Below are 25471 nucleotides of genomic sequence, written 5' to 3'. Positions count from 1 at the left end.
CACCGATCTGTGTTTGTATATCTCTCTCTCTCTTTTTTTTTTTTTTTTTTTTGAGCAAGTGTATCTCTGTGTTGATTTATCTGTGTGGATGTGTTTGTGTGTGAGTGTGTTTGTGTGCATTTGAAGAAAAAGAAGAAGATGAGGAGAGACATTACTGAGTTTGTTGAGCACGGAGAAGAGAGAAAAAAAACGAGTGAACCGAAAATTGATAAAATAATGAATGAATGAGCTACAATAGCCGTGTATATTTACACGGTTACTGTAGCTCGTAGGTGAATTTTCACAATTTTGCACAACTTTACACCCACTGATGTGGGTGTTTTTTGGCCATAATGTGTAAAATGGAAGAATTTTTGTATTATAGAAGAATATTCACCAACTGATGTGGATGCTCTAACATTGGTAATTGTTGTTAGTGAAGCATCATCCAACTTGATCTATTGCAATGACTTATTCAAGTATAAAAAAGGGTTCAATTGAGTGAGAATTCAATTGGAGAAAAGATCCATAAAACACTGACTTTGCTTCCAAAGACAACAATCACATAGAATTGGATGGAAGCAAAAATTGAAGTTTTAAGCTTCAAAAATGAAAGTTGCCGGTTCAAAGTCAACAATCAAATAAAGAGCACCAAAGAATAAAAAAGGCAGACTATTTACCATGACAAACTCAAAAGTTTCCTTTTTTTTTTTTTTTTTTAATAAGTACAATGCTACAAAAGTTCCTAAACAATTTTTTTAAAGTAAAAATTATTTTCCAATTCAAAAGAAATACAAAAGTTCCTAAGCATTTTCTCCTTGCTCGTGAGAATGAAGGAGAGAAACGTATCTTCTTTACAGATCCCTTCTCATCTTAGTCTCGAACAACCATCCGTAGTGTTTTCAATATCGCCCCTGCAGAAACCAATAATCACATTATGAATTATGAGGGAAGGCTAAACTGAAATGGGGTCAGTGAGTGGTAGGCATAAGAGAGGTAAAAATTCCCTATACTTTCAGTCTTCAAAAGATTATCTCTAATGAATTTTTGAATTATGAGGGCCTCTACCAGAGGTCTAAGATCCAGAATAAAAGGTAAATTCAGAATTGAGAAATCAGGCAATACATTTCTACCCTTTTATGTTCTTATTTGCTTGCATGGAACAATTCATGAGTCATAAGTTCATTGTCTAAAAGCTACTAATAATACTCTCACTGAGATGCCTTTTTGTGGATGAATACTTTTTTATTTTTGAAAAATTCCTTTTTGTGTATGAATACTTTTAATCCAACAAAGTGCTCCTTTGTACCACTCACCCATATGGGCAATATATCTCACATACAACAGGACATCTGAAATACTCCCATTTTCATAGCATAACTTTCCACTTCAAAAGGAATAGGTCCACATCTGAGCCTGTAAGGGCATGATTAAGGGGCTTTAAGAAAGGCCACTCTCAGTAGCCCACATTTTCCACAAAAAGGGAAATGCATTATATGGAAATTTTATCATGTTTTCCAGCTCATTATCGGATTCTAAAGGTCCTCTACAGGTCAAAGGTTCACATTAGTTACTAAAAGGGGAATGTCTTACTTGGTCACTTCCCGTTTGTCCCATTGGTGCATTGGTCCTTTGCTCTCCTTGCCAGTTCCTCTGTTCACCTTGTGAGAACCTTTGACCTTCTCCAGGCCCTGGGTAACTCTGCCCATAGCCAGAACTTGCTCCCTGCTTATAAGCTCCATCTGTTCCTTGGCCTTGATATCCACCTGCTCCTTGCCCATAAGGTCCACCCTCTGGAGGACCATAATTCCTATTCTCTCCCATAAAATTCTCCTTCCCAGGAGGCACATAAGCACCCTGATTTCCTTGAGGGAAGTCTCTACGTTCTTGGGGATGATAATTTCCCTGCCCTTGGTTGTAGTTGCTGTATTGTGAAGGCATTGGATCTCCCCTCCCAGACTGGTAACCGCCCGTTCCTCCAGGGGCATAATTCATGTTGTTCATGGGCATAGGATCTCTTCTTTCTCCTTGTCCTGGTGGGCCATAATTCTGCCGTGGTGCTTGTCCTGGAGGGCCATAATTCTGCTGTGGTGCTTGTCCGGGTGGGCCATAATTCTGCTGTGGTGCTTGTCCCGGAGGGCCATAATTCTGCTGTGGTGCTTGTCCGGGTGGGCCATAATTCTGCTGTGGTGCTTGTCCTGGAGGGCCATAATTCTGCTGTGGTGAATAATTTTGTGGAGCGCCACGGTTCCTTCCATCTCCTGCCTGGTAGTCGAATGACGGTCTTGATTGATTATACGTTGTTTGGTTATTTCTTCGATCACGTGGTCTCCCTTGCCTTCCATACTGAACTGGTGGTGGCCTAGGTATAATTGTACCATTAATGTATTTATCTCCTGATAAAGTATAGTGTGTTAGTCTAAGCTGAAAATTGAAATGCCCAACATGGAAGGAAGGTCTTCTCAAAAAAAAAAAACTCATTATTTTAACAAACAAAGTAAAAAAATATTCACCATAACATAACGGGACAAATCAACTTACAATACGAACTGCAAGTATTCTCTAACTAAAAATTTCAATAAAAAAAAAAAACTACCTCCGTACTCCTTGTTTGCTGGATCTATGTAAGAATCTGGCAATACAAAGGTAACTCCAGGTAAAGCTGTTTCAGACAAAATGGAAAGTCAGCATCTAGGCCAAATGCCATTTTTATTTGTGATCAACACTACAAACAGTTACCTTCAAATTTTTTAGACTCCTCTTCTGTCATCAAAACTTGAAAGCCTACATATGTTGTTGTGCTACAAGCATAAATTTTCGTCTTTGCCTCTTCCACACTGAAACCGTAAAAGAATAAGAATAAGAACAAGCAACAAGCAACAGCAAAAACAAAATCCACATGATCATTGCAAGCCATAAAGCTCCAAAACTTAAAGGTACCTTGATGTACCAAACACTGGAAATGTCCAGCAGGAAACTAGTAGAGCTTTTAACATAAAGCCATTCATCAAATTAATCAGAAAAAGAACATTATAGCTTATTCTCCTGTGGTACAAAAACTATATACAAATATGTATGAAAACTAGTGATGTAGAACAGAGTAGAGCCTATTGTACATATAGTCAGCGGGATGCCTTCAAGATTAGAAATTGCTGAAGATTTCAGAACTGAGCAATGTTAGTAAACTAGACAGAAAAGATAAGAAAAATCAACACAAAGATCTACATGGTTTGGCAATGTGAGTGCATTTTGGTTGAGAATTCAACTATGAGAAAAGGATAAAGTTTTCCTCCAAACTGATTTGGAAGAATCTGGCACTTCATAACAGCATCACATAAATCGCCACATATTGTGTCAGAGAAATCTTCCTCCAAACCAGTTTGGAGGTAAACTCTGTCCATGTGAAAAATAAAGGTTTACAATGAATTAATACTAGCCTAGAAAGCCACACCCAATACATGGAATTTCCCAATATACTCTTACACCCCCAACCTTTTTTTTTGTTAAGTACTCCCAACCTATTTTTTTAACAGTAAAGGGATTTATTAATAAAATAGGTTACACAAGCTCAAAATGATGAGCACTTTGTAACCTAAACAAATTTCAAAACATGCACAAAATAGAAGTGATTCTCTGAAATCTATAAGAGATTTACTATTTGTAAGACCCCATGCATGGACCAATCAAATAGAGTACGCATTACCAAAGAAATCCCCCAACATAACAAACTTAAACAAATCCACATTCTAAACTAAAGAATAACGTATTTTTCTTTCACATTCATAATAATTGATCATTTGCCTAAAACAAGCATCTATAACCACACAAAATACAAGGAGGTTCAAAGGGTGTTGTAATTTGGAGCTTTTTAGGAGAAAGCTCTACAATTTACCGTTCATGCCTGATAAAGATAGAAACTTTAAAGCAAAATTCACTATAATTTGCCAAAAGCTCAAAACGCTAAAAAACTTTTGGGACCTTATGAGTGTCCTTTTATAAATCTTTTGTGGGCACTTGCATTTGCGCGATCCTTCTAATAAGGGTCCATTTGGTTAGGCGTTTTGGGAGATTAAAAGCGCGTTTTTAAAAACCCAAAACTCTGTTTTTGAAACCACAACTCCTCGTAGCTTTTTTTAAATAAAGGCTCATTTTAACCTCAAAACACACAGTTTTCTAACAACTTATACAAACACACCCTAAATTTTACTCTTAATCCCTACAGCAACGCCAAATGGGTACTTTAATTTAACAAAGTTTTTCAGCGAATAAGCAAATAAGTTTTCAACAAAAATGCAATAAGCAATAAGCAAAGCATACAAAAACAGCGAAGTTCAGAGAGGGCAAAACTACAAGTCGTTTAGAGAGAGAGAAAGAGAGAGAGACCTGATATTGAGGCCTTTAGCACAGGTCTCCTCGTAGGCACGGACCATTTCCTCAGGCGAGAGCCTATTCTCCTTGCCGAAATCCATGACGATTAGCCAGTGGTTGTAATCGCAGCCTTCGAAGAGTATCGTATCGGGTCCGATCTCTTCGTTGCTGTTTGGATTGTAGGTCGAGCGAGACGAGTAGAGCGCGATGGTCGATGATCTGAACGGCTGGGATTTCGCGAGGAGATTGGAGAAGGAGGAGGTGGCGGTGGAGGAAGTGGGGCCGTGGAGGAGAGGAGTGGAGGTGGAAGTGGAAGTGGAGATTGAGGGGAGAGAGCGGTGGAGAGTGGAGAGAGAAGTTAGGGTTCGACGGAGGCGGAGAGAGTACAACAACGCCATTGCTGGTGGCTGTAGTGCTTGCTGGTCGGAGTTGTACCTTTGGGGAGGTAGGGTTTTAAGGGTTTTGTGGAGGGTTCTAGAGAAATGAGAAATAAAAGGCTGAGAGAGAGAACCGAACTAGTAGTATTTCTTTTTCTCTATTTCTTTTTTTAGAAAACAATAATGTGTGCCTAAACTTTCTACAACAATTTTTATTTTTATTTTTTATAATAATTATGGTGGGTGATGGTTTAATATTTAGAACAACTTCCCCCTTTTTTTTTTTTTTTTTTTTTTTAAGCGAGGACTTAATATCTAATTACAAAAATAAGAATTAAATTATTCTTCCCTTCATATCTAATTACAAAAATGGAGTCCAAGGATTGGAGGGCTTTTCTAATGACATTGAATGAGGTTATGAATATGTTGTGAAGTTAATACAAACGTCTAATAGTGGTCTTCGTGTTGAATTGGGAAATGGGAAAGTAATGCACAATCTAGAGAAAAATTGTCAGGATTTCAAGTGTTGCTTAATTTTATGATGAATTTCTATGTATTTTGGATTATACTTGTATTGTAATTTTGGGTTATAAAAACCATAGTTGAAGTTGGAAAAGAAGTGCTTATCAAGCCAATTCATTCAAGCGAAGTCAAAACTCAGTTGAACCAAATTCAAAATCTCAGTCAAGCGAGATTGTTTAATTGATTTGATCGATCATCAAATTTAAATTAAAGGAATGTTTGAGGGTTTTGTAATTTAAGTAAGGCTCCAAAATTATGTTTAGAACTTGAAAGATAAATTCAAAAGTTTGATTAAAGATAGGAAATGTGTTAAGCATCTCACAATACTAATCTCATGACATTCCTCGTTTTGACCTATTCTTAAGCTTTACTCATCGACAAATAAATTGGGTTATTCACATTTATTTTTCGGAGTACATTGTCCCATTGTATCCTGGTTACAAGTTTTTCCAAACCACTCAAGTAGTGCCAATTTAGTTATAAGAAGTATTTTAAAGGAAATTTAGATGCTTTAACAAACCAATGATTGCCATAGCCACTATTTCATATGAAAAATATACTGAAGCTTATTGCTTAACTCCCAGGCTCCAAAGATTATTTCTTTTTTTAGGCACAAAGATTACCTAAATAACTTTTTTTTAATGCTTCTTGTATAACCATTACAAAAAAAAAAAAAAAAAAAAAAATGTTAGGGCAATGTTCTGGCTTTGACACTAAAAATGTTGCTACTGCGATTAATTCATGAAAAATATAATTATTTTCATGACCTTTTGTCTCTTTTTCAAGGAAACCCCTATCCATGATATGTCAATTTCTACAACCAATGGCAACTAGAGAACTAAAGCCCTCATTCCTCACATCAAAATAATTGATGGTATCTTAATGTAGTATTCAAGAAAAAAAAATTGCATGCATATGCAAATGTAGGCATCAAAATTATTAACCAAACTCACTTTACTGCTTGTAACATAATAGAAGTTTTTCTACTAGGGAAAGAGATTTTCCAGATACATAAGATTATTGCTCATTATTTTCTCCTGCTGGATATTTAGTACTGAGCAGTAGTAGTATTACTACAATACTCATGAGTCATGAGTCTTGAGCTAAGCAATTTAACCGAAGTGCTTTTGATTATAGCAATCCAAATTGTTTCCATAGCCCAGTCCCAAAATGTTACAGTACCTCTTATAGAACCCTATCCTATCAGCCACCTTATCATTAGGACCAATCCCACATTCGAGACCACCATTGATTATATTAGTGATGACACCATAGCCTGGGACTCGACCAGCTGACGTATCTGCAGGGGATGGCGTCCATTGGCCTATGATGACATTGTGGCTTGATGGCTTGTTATCCTGTGGGGTCATCCAGAACCATATGGCTGTCTTGAATGAAATCACTCGGTCTGTGGCTACAAGATCTGGATTGTTTATTAGGTCCACCTTGATGGCTTTACCAGCTAAATCATAGTTGTAATTGCTGAAGAAGTTAAAAAAGATCAATAATCAATGTCAGTGTCAAAGTATAGAAAGTTAGATTTAATACATGCTCCAAACTATTGTGTTGACAGGCACATGTATGAACACAATTTAAAAAAAAAAAAAATTGTTGACATAGTCCATATTAAATGTGATGTTAATAATGAAATTAAATAAAAGTGATATTGCAATTATTCAAGTTTGAAATTGTGAAGTGGGTTTTAGTTAATTCAACTGGAAAAATTTCTTGTCGTTGAAAAAGAGTTATGAGTTCGATCGATTTTTTATTACACAAAAAATAAATTGATATCTTGATATAATAATAAAAGACATATTAAAATTATTTCTCCAAAAAAAAAAAGTTTGAAATTGTGAAACATCATTAAAGTTTTATTATAGACTGTAGTCAAATCTCACATGTGATGTGAGGATAATATCATTAAAGTTTGATTGCAGAATTCAATCTGACTAGTACTACAGAAAGTGGGTTCCCTTGAATTTTGACAATCTCATGACCAATTCAATTCCGTATAATTTGTCTGAAGCATGTGCGTGAGATGATATAAAAAAGATTTTGAACTAATGTTAGGCAAACGAATATTCCAATAATGTTCTATCTAGTAATAGAGGACGTGTAAGCCCTAAATCTTGCATTTACTATGGAGACCTTGTGATAAAGCCAATGAAGACGATCTCATATATGTTTGAATCTTCAAAATAAACACTTACAAATTCCATCATAGAATTGTAACTTGAGACACATTTTTCATGGAACCCGAGTAGAAAGTTAGTTCATTTGAAATTAGCATTGACACTCTAAATATTCCAATAATGTTCTATTAATGGAGGAGTAAGATTCTAAGCTCTCTAAATCTTCCATTTAAACGGAGACCTTTTGATAAAACCAAGTAATTGTTCTAATCTTCCATATATGCACGTACATTTGCCTAACATCGACAACAATCCCATCACATATTTGCAACTTTGAGACACAATATTCATGTAAAACAAGTTGTGCAATGTGTAGTCATCTAGCATGAGTGTGTTAACTAGTTGCAACCATGGTCCATGGATATAGATGCAGATCTTGTAGTATTTCTATGTTTTATTTTGGTTGAGCTTTAAGAAATTCACAAGTGACAAGCAATAGAGACGTACTTAGTAAGTTGGATGGGTCCTCTTCCATAATATTGTTTGCCAGGAGGGCATGGCGCTTTGTTATTACAATGAGTTTCCTTTGTGCCCTCCCTTACATTGCAATATCCCCATGCATATGGACCATCTGGTGCACTTGCCCACCCTCCACCTCCTACACAAAATAACCATATTACCATATTGTATGAGTTAACAAATATAATCCACTACATTAACAACTAAGTCAACAATAATTAATGTCAAGAGATAATGACTCATACTCTGAATGAGAAAGTAACACGGATCACATGTGATCCAGACAATGCAGCCAATTTATTTTTTTTGAGAATTTTTAATGTTTAGGCTGAACAATAATTTAAGGGTGTGAAGCAAATTAAAACCCTATAGTACTATATTAGAAAATTCAATGTGTGAAAAAATTGTTCCTAACAAAAAATGAAGTTATTAAAAAAGCTGTACGTATTTTGAAAAAGTGCATTACCAAATAGACACTTATCTTCAACAATAATTGTTATTTTTTTTTCTTTCTGAAAACTAATTCTTGTGACTTATTGGTAACATTTCAGACTTAAATATTAGTCAAACTAATTATACCTGTAGTCTCATGAGAAGTTTGAGCCAAGAAAGCAGCAAGCTCCCTTTTACGAGTATTAACATCACCAGTGGTGCCAAACCCACCAAAAGATCGAGCAGCAGTGATGAAAGCGTCGTAGGTATAGAACCCGTGACTGGGGCAGCGGTTATCGTTGCGATGTTTAAGCAGTTCATTGAACAGAGAGAGGCTGATGAGGCTGCCAACATCACCACCACCACCACTAGGGGTTGGGGTTGGTTTGGAAGGTGTAGTTGCTGCAGGCTTACATTGGCTCTGGCAACCATTTCCGCAGTACTCGGTTATGGTGCCACACCATCCATGTTGGCTACAACATAGCCCATTTGGACAAACAGCACCATTAGCTTGTCTTCCACATTGTTCTGCCCAGGTACTTCCTAGCAAGAAAGCCAAACTCAAGAGAATAAACATGTAGGACTTCATTTTTGCTTTGTGTGTGTGTGTGAGAGCTTGTGATGGCTTTGGTTAAATAGATGAGATTCAAGTCTCTATACGTGCGGTGTTGGGTTTTTTTTTTGTTGTTGTCGCTTTTGATTTTTCTTGACTATTCGTTGATCAATTAATTCTAGTCAATATGGACTGCTTGTCTTATTTAAGGAATATTTGCATGCGATATTTTGGTACTGATCGACTGATTGATTTGCTTTCCACAGGACCACACTGCCGACGTTAAAGTAATTGTCTATGAACCACTCTTTTCCTCCAAAAGTTCCAGAGGGCCACACTGGAGAAGACAGTTCAGATAAGTTTCAATTTATCATGTCGACATTGAAAAAGGGGACAAAAATAGTGCCACCCTTTGATTAACACACTCATGCATCTATATCCATGGATTATCTTGATGGTAATTATCAGTAAATGGATTATCTTGATGGTAATTATAAATGGATCTGCACCTATATCTTGATGGTAATTTATCTGAGTGTGTTAACGTTTATAGCATGAGTGTGTTAACGTTTATAAATACTGCAAATATAAATGGATTATCTTGATGGTAATTATCAGTAACGTTTGTTTCTATCATATAAGATTCTCACCACTAGGGCTATCCATGGGTCAGGTAGGTCGGATTTTTGCCCAACCCGCAACTGACTTGTAATAGTTCGGGTGGGTGGTTTTTCAACCCACAACCGACCTGTAACAGTAACGGATTCGTCGATTCGGATTGCCAGCGGCTGGTGGTCGGTTTCGGGTGAAACCGATCTCACCGAATCCTTCGAAACGCGGTGAGATCTAGCCAGATTCGGCGAGATCTTGCCAGATCCATCCAAGATCCGATGAGATCTCGTCAGATCCGGCGAGATTTCTGCCAAATTGTGATGAGAAATCACTGGTTCAGCCAAATCCAATGTTTATTGTGCCAGAAATCGACGGATTTAAGTGAAAAAGGGGCTGAAATCTGGAAAAAGTGGCCGAAATTTGGAAAAAAATAACCGGAATCTAGAAAAATGGCCGGATATTGAATGGACTTTGGTTCGGGTCGAGTTTCACGGGTTTTGAACTGAAAAACTGATAATCGACCCGCAAGGTGTCGGGTTAGCAAAGTCGGAAACCGCGTCTAACCGCCGGAGTCGTCGGACTGGGTGGCGGTGGGTCGGACGGGTTGGGCGGGTCGCCGGTTTGCCTAGACACCCCTACTCACCACACATATTGTAGTTTGATGGTAGGAATTTTTGTCACAACATCCAAAGAAAAGCGATTTAAGTGATAGTCTCAACAAAACCCGTGTAGTATATGTGGTATTATCATTGTTGTTACTTGGTGTTGGGTCAATGAGCTCACATCGAAGACCCCATTTTTTTCATTTAAGCAAAAAAAAAAAAAAAAAAGATTCTCTTCATTTGAAATTGAATAATTTTATGATTAAGATTAAATATCATAAATCTACATGCATTTCTAGTATCACATCACTCTATTTGGTTGGGACTTGGGATGATAAAAAAGGGAGAGCATGAAAAATGTTGGGATAATAAAAAGTGAAAGAATAAAAAAGATTTTAGGTTTAATTTCCACCAACAATATTTGGTTGGGAGGATGGAAATTTAATACAATATAAATTTTCTTTGTTTAATTGAGATGAAAAATAAGATGATAAAACTATATTTTGTGTTAATTTACTTTTGTGTGGAATAGAAATTTGATAAGGCTACGTTACCACATGTCATACCTAAGGCCGAGGAGGCCACTACAACTATGAGGAGATCATGCCTTCGGACGGTAAGGCCACTTTAGTGGCACGTTAATAGAGGAGGTCATACTAAAGAGAATGAGCTTTGAGGAAATGGCCAGTCCTGACTGAAGGAACGGTGGCTGCCACCACATTTAATGCTTTCCACCAAACCTCCTGGCTGCATTTATGTGGAGAAAACCTCTAAACAGTGCTGCCTTGATTGTCGCTACGCACAAGGGTTTTGGGAAGGTGTCTGATGGGACAAGCACTCAAGTAGTAACCTAGGCGACCAACAACTATAGGGCCAAGATCATCTGAAGGGGGCTATATAATGTGAAAGACTCTCCAGAGGAAGAGGATCTGGAAAATGGTGGGAGAAGATATAGCAGCAACTTAGAACTGAAATTGTAACCCAGTCTTAAGGAATATATTTAAGAACTAATCTCTTCAGAAAAGTCCGAGGAGTGATTTTCTTCACATACAGCTTAATTTCTTTATTTTTCTACTATCCTTAATCTACTGTGCGCGTTAATCCTTCCATTAAAGCCCAGCTTACAAGTCCACTCTCTACAGTTTCATTGTGTTAGGCTCCTTGGGCCCTAGTCTTGTTGCTTTTTGGGCCTAGGATTCAAAACCCGCCCTTACAACTTTTATGCCCTATTACATTGTATATATAAGAAGTATTTAAAAAAAAAAAAATTATATAGGAAAATATATTACTTATGTCAATTATTATTTTTTTTGTTGATGACATCATAGAAAATTCAACACATCATATACTTATTATACTCCTATTACATTCCTTTTTATTTAGTCGTCCATTTTGAATATAAACAATTTAAAATGCAATTAATTGACTTTGTTAAAGAATAGCATAGTATTAATAAATAAAAAAAAGTGTTACGTCTATAATATTTTTATAATTATAACCCTTTATAATAGGTAAGTTGTTATGGTTCCAATTTAAATTTACCATTGAAATTACTTTTTTGCCCACTAATAACAATCTATAACAATATGCTATTTATGATTTGTTATAAAAATATTGTGGACATAATATTTTTCTAAAAAATAAATGACCTAGTGAAAGAATAAAGAGACAAAAAATAAAAAATAAAGAGGAAGATCAGAACACAATGAAAGAAAAGAACAAGCTATTACGTAGGTGGTTCCATGGTTGAACGTTGGTGAAAATTGAGAGGGCATTTGTGTCATATTATTTCAACCCTCATTTTTGTCCTTATTTTCTCTGTGATTTAAGATTTTTTTTTTAGCTCGGGTTAAAAACATCTGGGATCATCTTGTTTCCTCTCCATTTTGTGTTGCATACCAAACAATGGAAAATACTAGTTTTCTTTACACTTTTTTTCTTCCCTCCTTTTCCGTCAGCCACTTTTCAGTTTTCACTCCAACCAACGAATTGTTTAATTTTTTTTATCGATTTTTAAATGATGTAGCACCATGTACACCGTCATATTTGAGAAAAAAAATATTTAACATGAAATGAAATCTATTTATTATAATGCACATAGTTTTACTTGAAATGAAGAGTGTCCATTTTGGTCCAATTCAATCCATTACAGTCCATTTTGGTCCCCTTCAGTTTATTCAGTTAACTTTTTAGTTTAATTTGGTCCAATTCAATCTATTTCAGTCCACTGTGTCCAATTTGGTCAATTTTGTTTTTGGCTAGTTTATATTTAGATTCACATTTATGTCACTGGATTTTACTGGTTTGCTCTCTAATTAATAAATGGCTTCTTTCAATTGATAGGCAGTTGTTAATTATGATGACCTAATGAAGATTCCTTACATTTAAGGATCAAAAAGAGAAATTAACAAATGCGGCTATAAATTTAAGGTATATTAGGTTCCTCTGGCATTCGATATTTTCTTTCCACAACATGATCTCAAATTTATTACTTTGGCAAAACCCATTGAAACAGAAGGTATGGGTATTCGTTAGATGACAAATTTCTTTGAATGCCTGTATCAAGTTAGTCTAAAACAAGAATTTTCAAAATTGAAGGTCTCTTTAAAATGAAAATGCATCTTTGAAAAAATGGCTTTATCATATTGGCTCACATCTAATTGGGACAGATAGCCACTTTAGATATCTCTTAGATTGTGTAAACAAATTCAATTGGTAGATCATCATGCAAAGTATCCAATCCATTAAGGCTGCTAGAAGCAGCCTAAGAAGAATATGTTTTTTTTCAAAGATACCCATGAAATTTTCCTAGGATGTTTTTTTTTTTTTGGTAAACAGGATACTGAATTAAAGCTTAAGTGGCATAGGCCACCTGGTTACATATACGATCCTGGGTCGAGCCTAGTTTGTCCAAAATTAAAAGGGATACAACAGGTTGGGGAGGGGCATCAAAAATAACAAGACACTCCTCCATGTCAGTTCCTAATCTCGCTAGCATGTCCGCACACTTGTTTGATTCCCTATAGCAGTGCTTAATCCGAGATTGAGGGATTTTCTCCAACAGGTCCCTGCAGTCATCAACAAGTGAAGCAATCTCACTGTTAGTTTCGGTGCAATTAGCTAGAAGAGAAATTATAGAGGAGGCATCCACTTCTACTTCTACAGCATTGAGACCGAGTTTATGGCATAGCATGAGCCCATCCCTTAAGGCCCAAAATTCTGCAGCAAAACTGGAGGTCAGGCCAATAGGTCTCGCGAAACCACTTATCCATTCCCCATGACAATCTTTGATGATACCCCCTCCACCTGCTAGACCCGGATTACCAAGAGCTGAACCATCTGTGTTTAGCTCTGCTTCTGCCCAACCTATGAATTCAGACTATCTATGGTCACTATGTATATATTGGCTAGAAGCCCATGCCTTTTCTACTAAAAAAATCAAGGCTCTAGGGCCCACTTTATCATTTTCATGGCTACATGATGGACTCCCTCAATCAAAATCCCTATTTAACTAATAAACAAGTAAGTTTTTAGTAAAAAATTACATTCAAATGCACCGTAATTGATCATTGACTTTTGCCATTTTTAGAAGATGACTGCTGATGCGTTTTCTTTAATCTTTCTTATGTACATTGACCACGTTTAAGTTATTTATTTATTTTTTTTGGATTTTTTTTTGGGAAGATAGTTACAACATGCCGTCAGAGCTTGAACCTTTTCCTCCCTAAACTTTAAGTACTTTGTGCATGAAGATGTGCTAATTAAGTTACAAGGCTCTTGATAATAATTAAACTACAATATTTAAGTTAATCTAAATATATATGAGTGGTTTTTATTTTTTATTTTTTGTGGGTTATGCCTAACTATCCAAACGTTGTGTCAGTCAAACACATATAAATCAAGATTCTTTTTTTAAAGAGTAGTAATACAAGTATTACAAGTTTTACTGCATACTAGCATACATCTACACAGATAGCGATTCTAGAAATACTTAAGAAGTTCTATATAGGTTGATGTGTTTTGCAATATAATATATCTTGTTGGAAATGACTGAACTTGCCAAATAAGAAAAAGGTAATGTTAACAGTAGGTCTTAAAGAAAAGAATTTGCTAGTACCTAAAAATGTACTTTAAAAAATGTCGGACAATAGCATTACCACTTTTTTGGGACTATTACCACGTCTATTAAAGCCTAAAGCGCTCTATCATGTTCACACATATGGTCCAATACCACAACAACATACCACTAACTGCTGCTCGCAACTTATCATCTCGGTAAGTTGTGTCCATTGCAAAATATAATAATAATAATCAATTCTTGTGCATACATGGCCTAAACCAATACCTTATTGATGAATTTGTTTTGTTGTACAACATTCTTGCCACCAAGTTCCAAAGAATAGAACATACGAGAGTGATGGATACTATAAATAAGGTAAAACTGATGCCTAGAAACTTGTCACTCAATTAACACAGTTAGGTACACGGGACCCACAAATGTGCTGAAAGTCAGCAAAATGCGGCTACTGTTCATACACAGTAACATGAACAGTAGCCTTGTCCCCCCTGACCCGTGCTGCAGTAGAAGAAGAAGAAAAAAAAAAAAAAAACAGAAAACTCAGACGCAGACGCAGAAAACGCTGTATCCAAACCAAGCCTTAGTTTAACTTAGTTACTTTAGAAATTTAGGCTTGGTTTGGATACAGCGTTTTTTGCGTCTGCGTCTGTGTTTTCTGTTTTTTTTTTTTTTTTCTTCTTCTTCTGCTGCAGCACGGGTCAGGGGGGACAAGGCTACTGTTCATGTTACTGTGTATGAACAGTAGCCGCATTTTGCTGACTTTCAGCACATTTGTGGGTCCCGTATACTATTCATGGGACCCACAAACTTCACTTTATAGAATTTTTTTTATTAAAAATAGGTCCCACGGTATTATTCACACATTTAAAAATTATTTTGCTACAGTGTTTCAGTTTTCAGCAATAAGCTCTATCCAAACGGACCCTTAGTCTTTTAGAATCTCTCACTCTCTAGTTATTAACTTGTGCGTATTTCAAAAGTATTATTTAGTCGTTTCTAGACCCCATATCGTAGTCTATGAGGTCAAATAGCACTTCGAACTAATGCAACTATGTTAAGAACAATCTTGAGGTAATATCAGTGTATACATAACCATCTCGTATAACCTAAAAATGTAATTAAGAAGTTAGAATTAACTTTTTGATCAAACATACTGTATAGAATACCAATGCGTTTCATTCATTCAATCTATAGTCACATTGCAGCCTTTTTAAAATTAATTAATTAATTAATTAAAAGACGAGGGATAATCATGATTGGTAAGTGGGCTAAATCATAAGTTTAGAGAGAAATTTTTTTAATAGTTTTTACAACTATTGAGGTGACATAGTTTGATGGGTACTGATAAAAGTGAAGTATAATGGGCCATTGTGAAAATATTGGTGGTCTAATCAGTAATATAACTTTATCATGTCAAATTTTGTGATAAAGATTATAAAAATTATTGTGTATCTAAGTATTATTGTGAAAATGAGTAATTGTACTCTAAGCATGCCCAATGACCAATGAGATTTATTTCTCACAATCTTTTATCAATAATCTATAATTAATTAATCTATATATCTATACATATTTATAAGCTAAAGGTGTAGCTAGTACGCTTTTGTTGAACCACATCATCCACTTTTTTTTTTTTTTTTCTAAACTTTTATAAGTTGAAATGTAGCATTTATTGTTATTACGTTTGTAGGGATAATAGGCCCAGTGATATTATATTAGGCCGGGGGCCCGATCCGAGGACGCCTAATTGTCCAAGGACGGGGTAAACATTGTTAGGGAGGTCATCATTAATAAATAAAGAAAGAGGTCAAGTTACAATTGTCCGAGGAGAGATTTCTCCTTGGCTAAATGAATTAGAGGTCAAAAGGTACGGTCTGCCTTCTAGAAGTAATGTTCCAGGAGATTCTGTTGATAAGGATATGCATCGTGAGAATGCAGGACAAAAGAAAGCTATGAAATATCTAAGAGAAAGTTGTTACCACCGCATTGAATACTCTGTAGCTAACTCTCTGGCTGCATTAATGAGGAAGTGATACCTGAACAGTAGTTTTTCAGCCTTATAGCTACTCCCAAAGATTTCAGGAAGGTGCTGATGGGACAAGGATTAACACCAGCAATCTGATCTACACATGGAGGGTAGAGATAGAGGGGGAAAATAGTATAAAATAGAGGAAAAATCTAGAGGAGAAAGGATCGGAGAAAAAGAGAGAGAAAAACACTGTAGAGTCAAGAATAATACTTATAATCAGTCCCAAAAGAATCAAATATAAGAATTAACCACCTCGGATTGTGTTCAAGGACGATTTTCTTTCGATAACATCAGCTCATCTTTATTTTATTGTCATTTTCTACTCACTACGATCATTGTCTAAGCCTACTAGCTAGAACCTAGTTTTCTAATCAACTTCTTACAAATTTATTGTATTGGGCTCTTTGGGCCTACCCCCTTTCTTACTTTGGGCTTAGGTACAAAAATTGTTTCCTTACAACACTTTTATTGAGTCACATCATTCACTTCTTTTCAACCTCTTTTTTTTTTTTTTTATTCAAACTTTTATTCTCTCTATTCTAAAAAAAAACTCTTCTCCTCCCAATTAGTCCACATTTACTGTCATACTTCTTCCAACATTTCCCCTCCCTTTTTGTCTCTTTATCTTCCTCCTACTCTTTACTTTACCGTTACACTTAATTCATCCTTTTTTTATTTATTATATTTTGACTTTTCTTCTCCCTAATTTATTTTGTATAAATTCAATATCATTTCTCTCATTCAATTCATATTTTTCCCACAAAATTTTGTGAGTACTCTCTCTCTCTCTCTCTCTCTCTCTCAGTTGATTTTTGTTCTTTTTTTGTAACTTTGATTAAAGTTGATTTTTTTTTAATATTTGTTTTGGTATTGTGTTTTCTTAATTTCCCATCACAAAATCTTCTCTCTTCCTTTTATATCGTTGGTTGAATTTTGGTTTGGGTTAATACTTAGTTTTTTTGGATATAGGAATTTGAGTTTATATCAAAACACAATCTACATGGCTATGAATTTGAATATATCTACCAATTTTTTGAGTAATAAATTATTATAAAGTCTATCATTTATTCATTTGGTTTCATTTTAATTTTGGTTAAGATAATATTGTAATTTTGTGATAATTTTTTTATTATAATAATAAACTCCTTATTTCTTAAGAGATGAGAAATTTGAATTATAAATTTGAAACTTATAAAGTTTATTTGTATATTAGGTAAATATAATACACTACAACAAAAGTTAGAAGAATATAGTTCACCTTAAAAGAAATATTAATCAAACATACAAAAAATAATAGTACGATATATTTGTAGAGATAAAAAGATACAGAATACTTGTAGAAATCTTTTATTAAAAAAAAATTCTTGAAATAATTGTTAATTTTTATATATTACATCTTATTACATAATATTTATATATTCTTACACATTATGTAGGTCTGTGAGTAGTTTATATAAAACCAAAGATGTTTGATTTTTAGTTAACCTCATAATATTATGCCACATAAGTTTTTGAGATCTCACAAATTTAAACATTATTTTAATAAATGTCTTCAATTGAATTAAAATTTTATTTTATATTTAAACTATCAATTAGAATCTTAGTAAATCATTTTTTTTATAGAATTAATCATATTTTCTTTAAATAGTACTATATATAATTTCATATACAAATTGCATGATAGATTTTAATGCTAATATATATAATTCCATATACCATCACAATTATAATAATAAATATCTATTCATAATTATTATGATTATTAAATTTCATATTTAAATAAAAGAAAAAAAATTCAAAATTCATCAATGATAGGCAATTGGTTAGCGCCGTGCTCCATTGTGCACAAGAAAGTCAAGATTGTGGTTGTAAGTTTTTCCTCGTGAAAGCTAATAAGAGTTGCGTATGTCCCAAGATTGCATAGATTTCTCGTGTTTATCCCTCTGTAAAGTAGAAAAAATTTATATTATGTTCACACATAGGGTCGAATAACCATGTTGCATACCCATCATGAACATGATACATTTGAAATGATTTTGTAATAGTAACCTGTACCAATGAAACGGCAAGACTATCGTATTCCAAAGAGCCTTCTCTGTGCTAATGGAAAGGTCATACATTTTCCTCCTGTTGGCTTTTCTGTTAATGCAGCCATGCATACTTTAGTTGTCCCAATCTCAGGAACCCTTCCAATGGATCTTTGCAGCCATATTCCTAAACTTCAAGGGCTGTATATTTCTGATAACGAATTCAGCGGTAAGCTAACCTCACAGTTTAATAACTGTACAGAGCTTTCTGTCTTATCTCTGTCTTACAATAAGTTTGATGGAAGTATTCCAAAAGGTTTTGGGAGTTTAGAAATGCTTGAATTCCTAGCTCTTGGAAGTAACAACTTAACTGGAAATATACCTCCTATCATAAGCAACTTGTCGATGTTACTAGGGTTTGTCATCGGCAAAAACAACGTGAAAGGAGGCATTCGAAGTGATTTATGGCGTCTCCAAAATCTGAAATTATTGGAATTTCAACTGAATGATCTCACTGGGGCAATACCCCAAAATATTTTCAACATTACCTCTCTACAAATTCTTAGCTTGGCTGTAAATTCCTTGTCTGGAAATCTTCCATTAGATACTTGGATCTCTTGCCCTAATCCTGAAATTCTAGAACTTGGTTCGAACAAAATTAGGGGTCATATCCCATCGCATCTTTCAAATTTTTCCAGCCTCTTCGAAGTAGATTTTGGTAATAACTCTCTCTCTCTGGACATATACCCAGAAATCTTGGGAACTTAAAGAATATAAAATGGCTTAGTCTAGCGTGAAATCAGTTTATAGCGGAGCCTGAACATCAAGAGCATAGTTTCCTTTCACCTTTAAGTAATTGCAGATTTTTGGAGGAGATATATTTGTCCATCAATCCCTTGAATATTACCATTCCGGATGCCATTGGAAAATTTTCACTTTCGCTTAAAGTCTTTGCTGCAAGTGAAAACCAAATAAAGGGTCAAATTCCAATGGGAATTGGTTCCTTGAAAAACTTGTACTTGATTTGTCGGGTAACAGTTTGACCGGAAACATACCGTCCACATTAGGGGGACTGGAGAGATTGCAAAGATTGTTTCTTGAAGAGAACTTGATTGAAGGATCCATTCCAGAATAACTTTGTCAATTAAAGAACCTGAGAGAATTGTTACTCTCTATGAAAAGTCTCTCAAGATCCATCCCAAATTGCCTTGGAAACCTTAGTCTTTTGCAAAAATTCAAGATAAGTCATAACGCACTGACATCATCAATCCCATTGAATTTGTGGAGTCTTCAAAACCTTTTCTTCTTGGATTTATCATCGAATTTCCTCGGTGGAAGTTTGTATCCGAGCACGACAAAATTGCCCACTATTGTATTCATTATTTGAGCATGAAAAAATTGCCCACTATTGTATTCATGGACTTATCCTGTAACCAAATTACTGGAAATATTTCCAGTATCATTGGTGCTTTTGAGAGCCTAAGTCATCTAAACATGTCAAAGAACTCATTCTAAGGAAATATTCCACAATCTTATGGACAATTGAGGGGAATGGATCAGCTAGATTTCTCAAATAATAATCTCTCCGGTGCTATTCCAAAATCTCTTGAGACACTTTCATATCTCAAGTATTTGAATTTGTCCTTCAATAGCTATCGGGAGAGATTTCATCCACCGGACCTTTTGCAAACTTCACTGTAGAATCATTTTTAGATAATGAAGCACTTTGTGGGAATCCAATTTTTGGAGTTCCACCTTGTACAAGTCCAACTTCTCTTGGATCAAGGGTGAAACAAGTTTTGCTCAAATATATTGTTCCTGCCATTGCATCAATTATAATCTTTGCAGCATTGGTCATAATACGAAGAAGACATCCACAATGTAACATGCAGATTCCAGGCTTGCCTATCACACTGCCTACAGTGGATCATAGAATGATATCATATCAAGAGCTTTCTAGTGGAACAAACAACTTTTGTGAGAGCAACTTGCTTGGAACACGAGGTTTTGGTTTTGTGTACAAAGGAATACTATCTGATGGGACTATCATTGCTGGCAAAGCTCTAAACCTACAATTGGAGGGTGCTTTCAAAAGTTTTGATGCTGAATGCAAGGTGTTAAGTGCAATCCAACATAGGAATCTTGTTAAGGTTATTAGTACATGCTCCAACCTTGAGTTTAGAGCTTTGGTGCTTCAATACATGTCAAATGGTAGCCTTGAAAATTGGTTATACTCTCATGAATCTTGTCCAAAGAGTAAATATTATGGTTGATGTTGCATTAGAGTTGGAATATCTCCACAGTGGTCAATCAGAATCTGTGGTGCATTGTGATTTGAAGCCTTCCAATATTCTTTTGGACGAGGACATGATTGCACATGTTAGTGACTTTGGTATTGCAAAGATTTTAGCCATAAATAAGGATGCAACACAAACCAAAACCCTCGGTACACTTGGCTACATCGCACCAGGTACATAAATTCATCTTTGTCTATCTATTTAATTACTAGGCTAATTTTGTACATAGCTTTAATAGATACAATTTTGAAGATTAACAATTTGCTTGGTAGTTCATAGCTCAGTTTTGTAATTGCATTAGATACATATGAAGATACACTTTAAACTATAGTGTGATTGTTTCAGTATATAATTAATTAATTACTTTAAGAAATTATAAAATAATTTGTATTAAAAAGGTGTTACGTCCACAACATTTTCACAACAAATTATAGGTGGTTAGTTGTTATTAGTACCAATTAATTTGAACTTACCACTAAAATTACTTTTCTACCCGACCAATAATAACCTGTAACAACTTGCCACATAGGATTTGTTGTGAAAAATGTCGTGAACATATCATTTCTCTTTATATTAAGGTCATTTGTTATATGAGCCACGCAGTGGTGGCTCCAAGAATTTTGTTCATGGTGTTCCTTAGGAAGCATAAATTACACAATCTTATTTCTTTTTAGCCTTTAGGTAATTAGGTTTGATTCAATGTTATTAATTTCATTCCATTCCGGCCGTAACGGATGGAAAATACTGTGCAGGTAAACAAATCGGAATAGTAACCCACCCTATTCCACTTTGGAAAAAATTTCAAGTGTTTCGGGTCATTTCGGTCTATTTCGAGTCATTGGGTACGTGGTTTTCTTATCAAATATTTGTCCATAATTCTAGCAAAAGAATAAACAATAAACTATAAGTTCATTTGAAATATAAATAAAATTATTAATTATTGTTGTTTAGTTGTTTCATTATTTGTTTGTCTTTTATAAACTATAATTTGTTCTATTTTTGTTTCATTAATTATAAAATTATTAATTGTTGTTTAACCTAACATAATTTAATTTGTTTGTCTTTTATAAACTATAATTTGTTGTATTGTTGTTTTATTAATTATAAAATTATTAATTGTTGTTTAGCCTAACGTAATTTAATTTGTTTGTCTTTTATAATGTATTGGTTAATTAAATTATTAATTATTGGTGTTTAGTTGCTTCATTAATTTCTTTTTATTAACTACTAGCAATCTAGCACACACCCCACTGTGCATTAGCACACACTAGCACACATACCACTACCTCTGCATGCCTTTACTTCCCCAATTCAAATATCCTACCCCATACGGCCCCATGGCCCCATCTACCCCTCACTCAACAGACAAGATTCACACAAGAGGAGCCAATCAGATAAATTCACAAATCACAATACACTAAAAGACAAACTCACCAACACCAACTGACCAACACAGTGACACACCAACGGATAAGATAAAGTAAAAAAAAAAAGGGGCACATAAATTGAATAATTATAAAGACTTAAAGAGAGAGAGAAGCAGTTCATAAAGACTTAAAGAGAGAGAGAGAGTCTCATTTCAGACTTTCAGTAACTCAGTTCAAGAGTTCAAGAGAATTAAGAGCTCTCTTTCTCATACCACAGTCCACACTCCACAGCAAAACCTAAAGATTATGTGAGAGAGAGAGAGAGAGAGAGAGAGAGAGAGAGAGAGAGAGAGAGAGAGAGAGAGAGTAAAGTGTAAAATACCTTAAGGGAGGCTTGAGGGGCAGCGCAGTGGGCCGCGACAACATGTCGAGGCATCAGAGGCGAGGAAGGATTTGAGGCCAATCGTCTGTGTCACAAGCTCTAATTCGATCGGACCGATCTCTGATCTCCAATCTCTGATGCCCGATCCAAGCTCCGTTGCTTGAGTTCAGCTAGAGGCGTCGTCGCCGCGTCGCGCCGATGTGCTTGATGATGAGGTTTTAGGCGGAGGCGTAAGGCGTTGTCGTTTTTTTTTCTTTAGGTTAGGTAAGGTTTTTGATTTTAGGTTTTGCTTTAGCTTTACCATTTGATAATTGATGAATCGGCGAACGCGTATTCGTATTGGGTTTTGGTTGGTTTTTTTTTAGAATTTGTTTGGGTTGGGCATGTTGGGTATTTAGTTAATAATTATTTTGATTTAAAAATTTGGTTGGGGTTGGTTTTGTTTAGGATTAATGTTGGGCTTTTTTTTTTGGGCATGCTTTGTTACAAATTTTTTTTTTTTTTTTAGATTCTCTATTACATTTTTTTTAAAGATTTTAGTTCAAAATTTGTTTGGTATATCAAATTTTGAGGGTGTTCCTAATTTTGCTTAAGGGTGTTCCTATTTTTTTTAAAGGGTAAACAAATAAAAAAAATTTAAATTATTATATATAATTTTTTTTTTCCAACTCAGGGTGTTCCTAGGAACACCCTGGGCAGAACATGGTGCTGCCACTAGAGCCACGCTCACTAATCAAATATGAATTTGTTCAATAAAATAAATTTAGTGTGAGTTTCAATATTTGACTTATTAATGGACTATGGTAATGTTCGGCTTGCCTTACGCCCAATATTAATTAGACCCAACTTTATAGCCCTTGACGCTATAAAATATAGTGGCATGGAGGATTTGGGGATGTTAGTAGTTAAAATAAAAATTGTGAAAAATATTGTGTTCTTATACTTATTGGAAATGAAGACACAAATGGACAGGTAGGTACTTGAAGAACATAATATATATACATATATTCTCGTATAACAAAGGTAAACCTTAAGAACATAATATCAAATGTGTTTTTATTTTTATTAGAATCGAGATAATAGCAAATGGAGACATCTTGATCATATCATAATTTTTTTTGACAATAAATCAAATCTACATATATACATCAATATATTGATAATGGATGGATGCAATAAACAAGATTTAAAAATAAAATAAAATAACTTGCATGGATGTGTGAATATATAAATGGTTATTTTTATAAACTTATTCTCTCTTCTGTTGGCAAGCATGTGGACCACTAACTTATCGACATTTTGACAAATGTGAGCTTGGCAGAGTATGACTCGGAAGGGAGGGTGTCAACTAAAGGTGACATTTATAGCTATGGAATAATATTGTTGGAGATCATCACAAGAAAGAAACCCACCAGTGAAATGTTTGTTGGAGAACTAACTATGAGGAAATGGATTGCATCACTTCCAGACAACATTATCGATTCCGTTTCGTTCCGGCCGGAATGGCTGGAAAATCTCATTCCGGCAAGCAAAGTGGAATAGCAAGCCCCTCCATTTCACCTTGGACAAGATTCCGGCCTGTTTTAGTGTGTTTCGGGAGATCCGGGCTGTAGAAATATTATGGTTCACGCAGTCAAGCTTAACAAATTGGATCTCTATCCATTAGAGAGAGAGAGAGAGAGAGGAGGGAATAGAGAAGATAGCTAGACTGAGAGTAAAAAGACAAGTTGCATGTGTGAGTAAAAAAACATAAAAAGAAAGACGGAAAATCTAAGATTGCGTGTTTGAGTCAATGTGTAGATAAAGATGAAATGTGTAGAGAATGGTGTGATGAAGGATAGAAACAAAGGAGTCGGACAGAAATGAAGATATGTGGGGATGAGAAAAAACAAGAGAAAAAAAATGCTTAGAAAGTAAAATATGATAAAATGTTGGAAATATAGATGGTTTGACTTTTTGCAGTGTGCCTAGCCTTGGTTTGCCAGTTTGTTGCATTAAAAGAATTAATTAGTATTTTAATTAAAATAATAGTAGTCTAATTGATTTGATTAGATTAATTTTAAAATAAAAAGTTTTGTAAATATAACTCTTATGTTTTTAAAAGTAATAGGTTATGAAATATATATATATATATATATATAATATGTTTTTAAAAGTAATACTTTTAAATATTTTGGAAGCCGAAACGCCTTGAAACGGTACACCAAAATTGGTTGGTACAGAAATATTTCATTTCACTAAACAAACTAAAACGGGGTCCGAAATGGTATTCATAACATTGCTTCCAGATAGAATGGAAGTCGTGGATGATGGTTTACTTTGGATTGAAGATGGAAGAGATGTAACTGGCATGCAAGCTATTCTTTTATCTATCTTAGACTTAGGTTTAAGATGTTCTGAAGAATCACTAGATGAAAGACCAGACATCAAGGACATTATGACCAAGGTTAATAAATTCAAATTGACATTACGTGGAAACATAAACAGGGGTGTCTAATATTAATACCATTGTTATTGCTTAAGTTTTGTATCTGTGTATATGCATATGCCTTGTTAAAGCTTGATTTTGTCTGTTCTTTCTTTTTTTTCTTTTTTTGAGTTTGGTTTGGTATGTCCTCTTATTCCTTAAGGTACTTACAAGTTGTGTGTTACTTGGGAAACCAATATTGAAATTATCCCAAGTTATTAATATTTGAAGTTAATATATTTGGGTTTTGATATATGGTATATAGAAGATTTACTTTAACATTCTAAAATCTTGTATGAAAAAGATAATTGGGATATTATGCATAAGAAAACCTATACTCATAGTATCAATAGGCAAAGAATGACTAACAAAAAACCAACTGTATTAAGGAATGACACATATAATTACACAAATGTTCTCAATTCACCTGTAACAATTTGCGCAAGATTTTTTGTTTTTTTTTGGCTCAATAACTAAGTACAATTTGAAAGAAGGTTCAAGTTGAATTTGATCTTGTAGAATTTAGCAAAATGAAGCCCCTTAATGAAAATATGGGCTAACTAGTCTTTTGTGGGACACATAGCAAATACAATATACAATGCCGCCATTTGAAAATCATTTTTGAAAGTTCAAAAAGCGTGTAAAACACCTTTGAACGTTTAGACCCCCAAATTACAAATTACCAATTCAAGCTTATTAACAATGTACGTGCGAAAAATGTAAATAAG

General features: G+C 34.7%; 2 protein-coding genes and 1 pseudogene across 2 annotated transcripts; 1 reads left to right on the top strand and 2 right to left on the bottom strand.

Moving 5' to 3' along the window:
• Window positions 1–654: 654 nt before the first annotated feature.
• LOC142618543 (uncharacterized) lies at window positions 655–4917 on the bottom strand. Its single transcript, XM_075791495.1, has 5 exons — window positions 4363–4917; window positions 2719–2816; window positions 2576–2641; window positions 1573–2375; window positions 655–893 (listed from the first exon to the last, which is right to left on the bottom strand). Exons 1-5 carry the CDS (start codon window positions 4743–4745, stop codon window positions 882–884), a joined length of 1362 nt encoding a protein of 453 aa, XP_075647610.1. The 5' UTR covers window positions 4746–4917; the 3' UTR covers window positions 655–881.
• Window positions 4918–6182: 1265 nt separating this feature from the next.
• Window positions 6183–8955, bottom strand: LOC142618464 (endochitinase-like). The gene is made up of 3 exons (XM_075791408.1): window positions 8477–8955; window positions 7886–8036; window positions 6183–6728 (listed from the first exon to the last, which is right to left on the bottom strand). Exons 1-3 carry the CDS (start codon window positions 8916–8918, stop codon window positions 6359–6361), a joined length of 963 nt encoding a protein of 320 aa, XP_075647523.1. The 5' UTR covers window positions 8919–8955; the 3' UTR covers window positions 6183–6358.
• A 9305-nt stretch (window positions 8956–18260) lies between these two features.
• On the top strand, window positions 18261–24773 carry LOC142636496 (uncharacterized; annotated as a pseudogene).
• The last annotated feature ends 698 nt before the right edge of the window (window positions 24774–25471 follow it).

The sequence above is a fragment of the Castanea sativa genome, chromosome 1 (genome assembly GCF_040712315.1).
Source record: "Castanea sativa cultivar Marrone di Chiusa Pesio chromosome 1, ASM4071231v1".
Taxonomy (NCBI): Eukaryota; Viridiplantae; Streptophyta; class Magnoliopsida; order Fagales; family Fagaceae; genus Castanea; species Castanea sativa.
The sequence above is the reverse complement of the archived record's forward strand: the minus strand, read 5'-3'. Positions and strand labels throughout refer to the sequence as shown.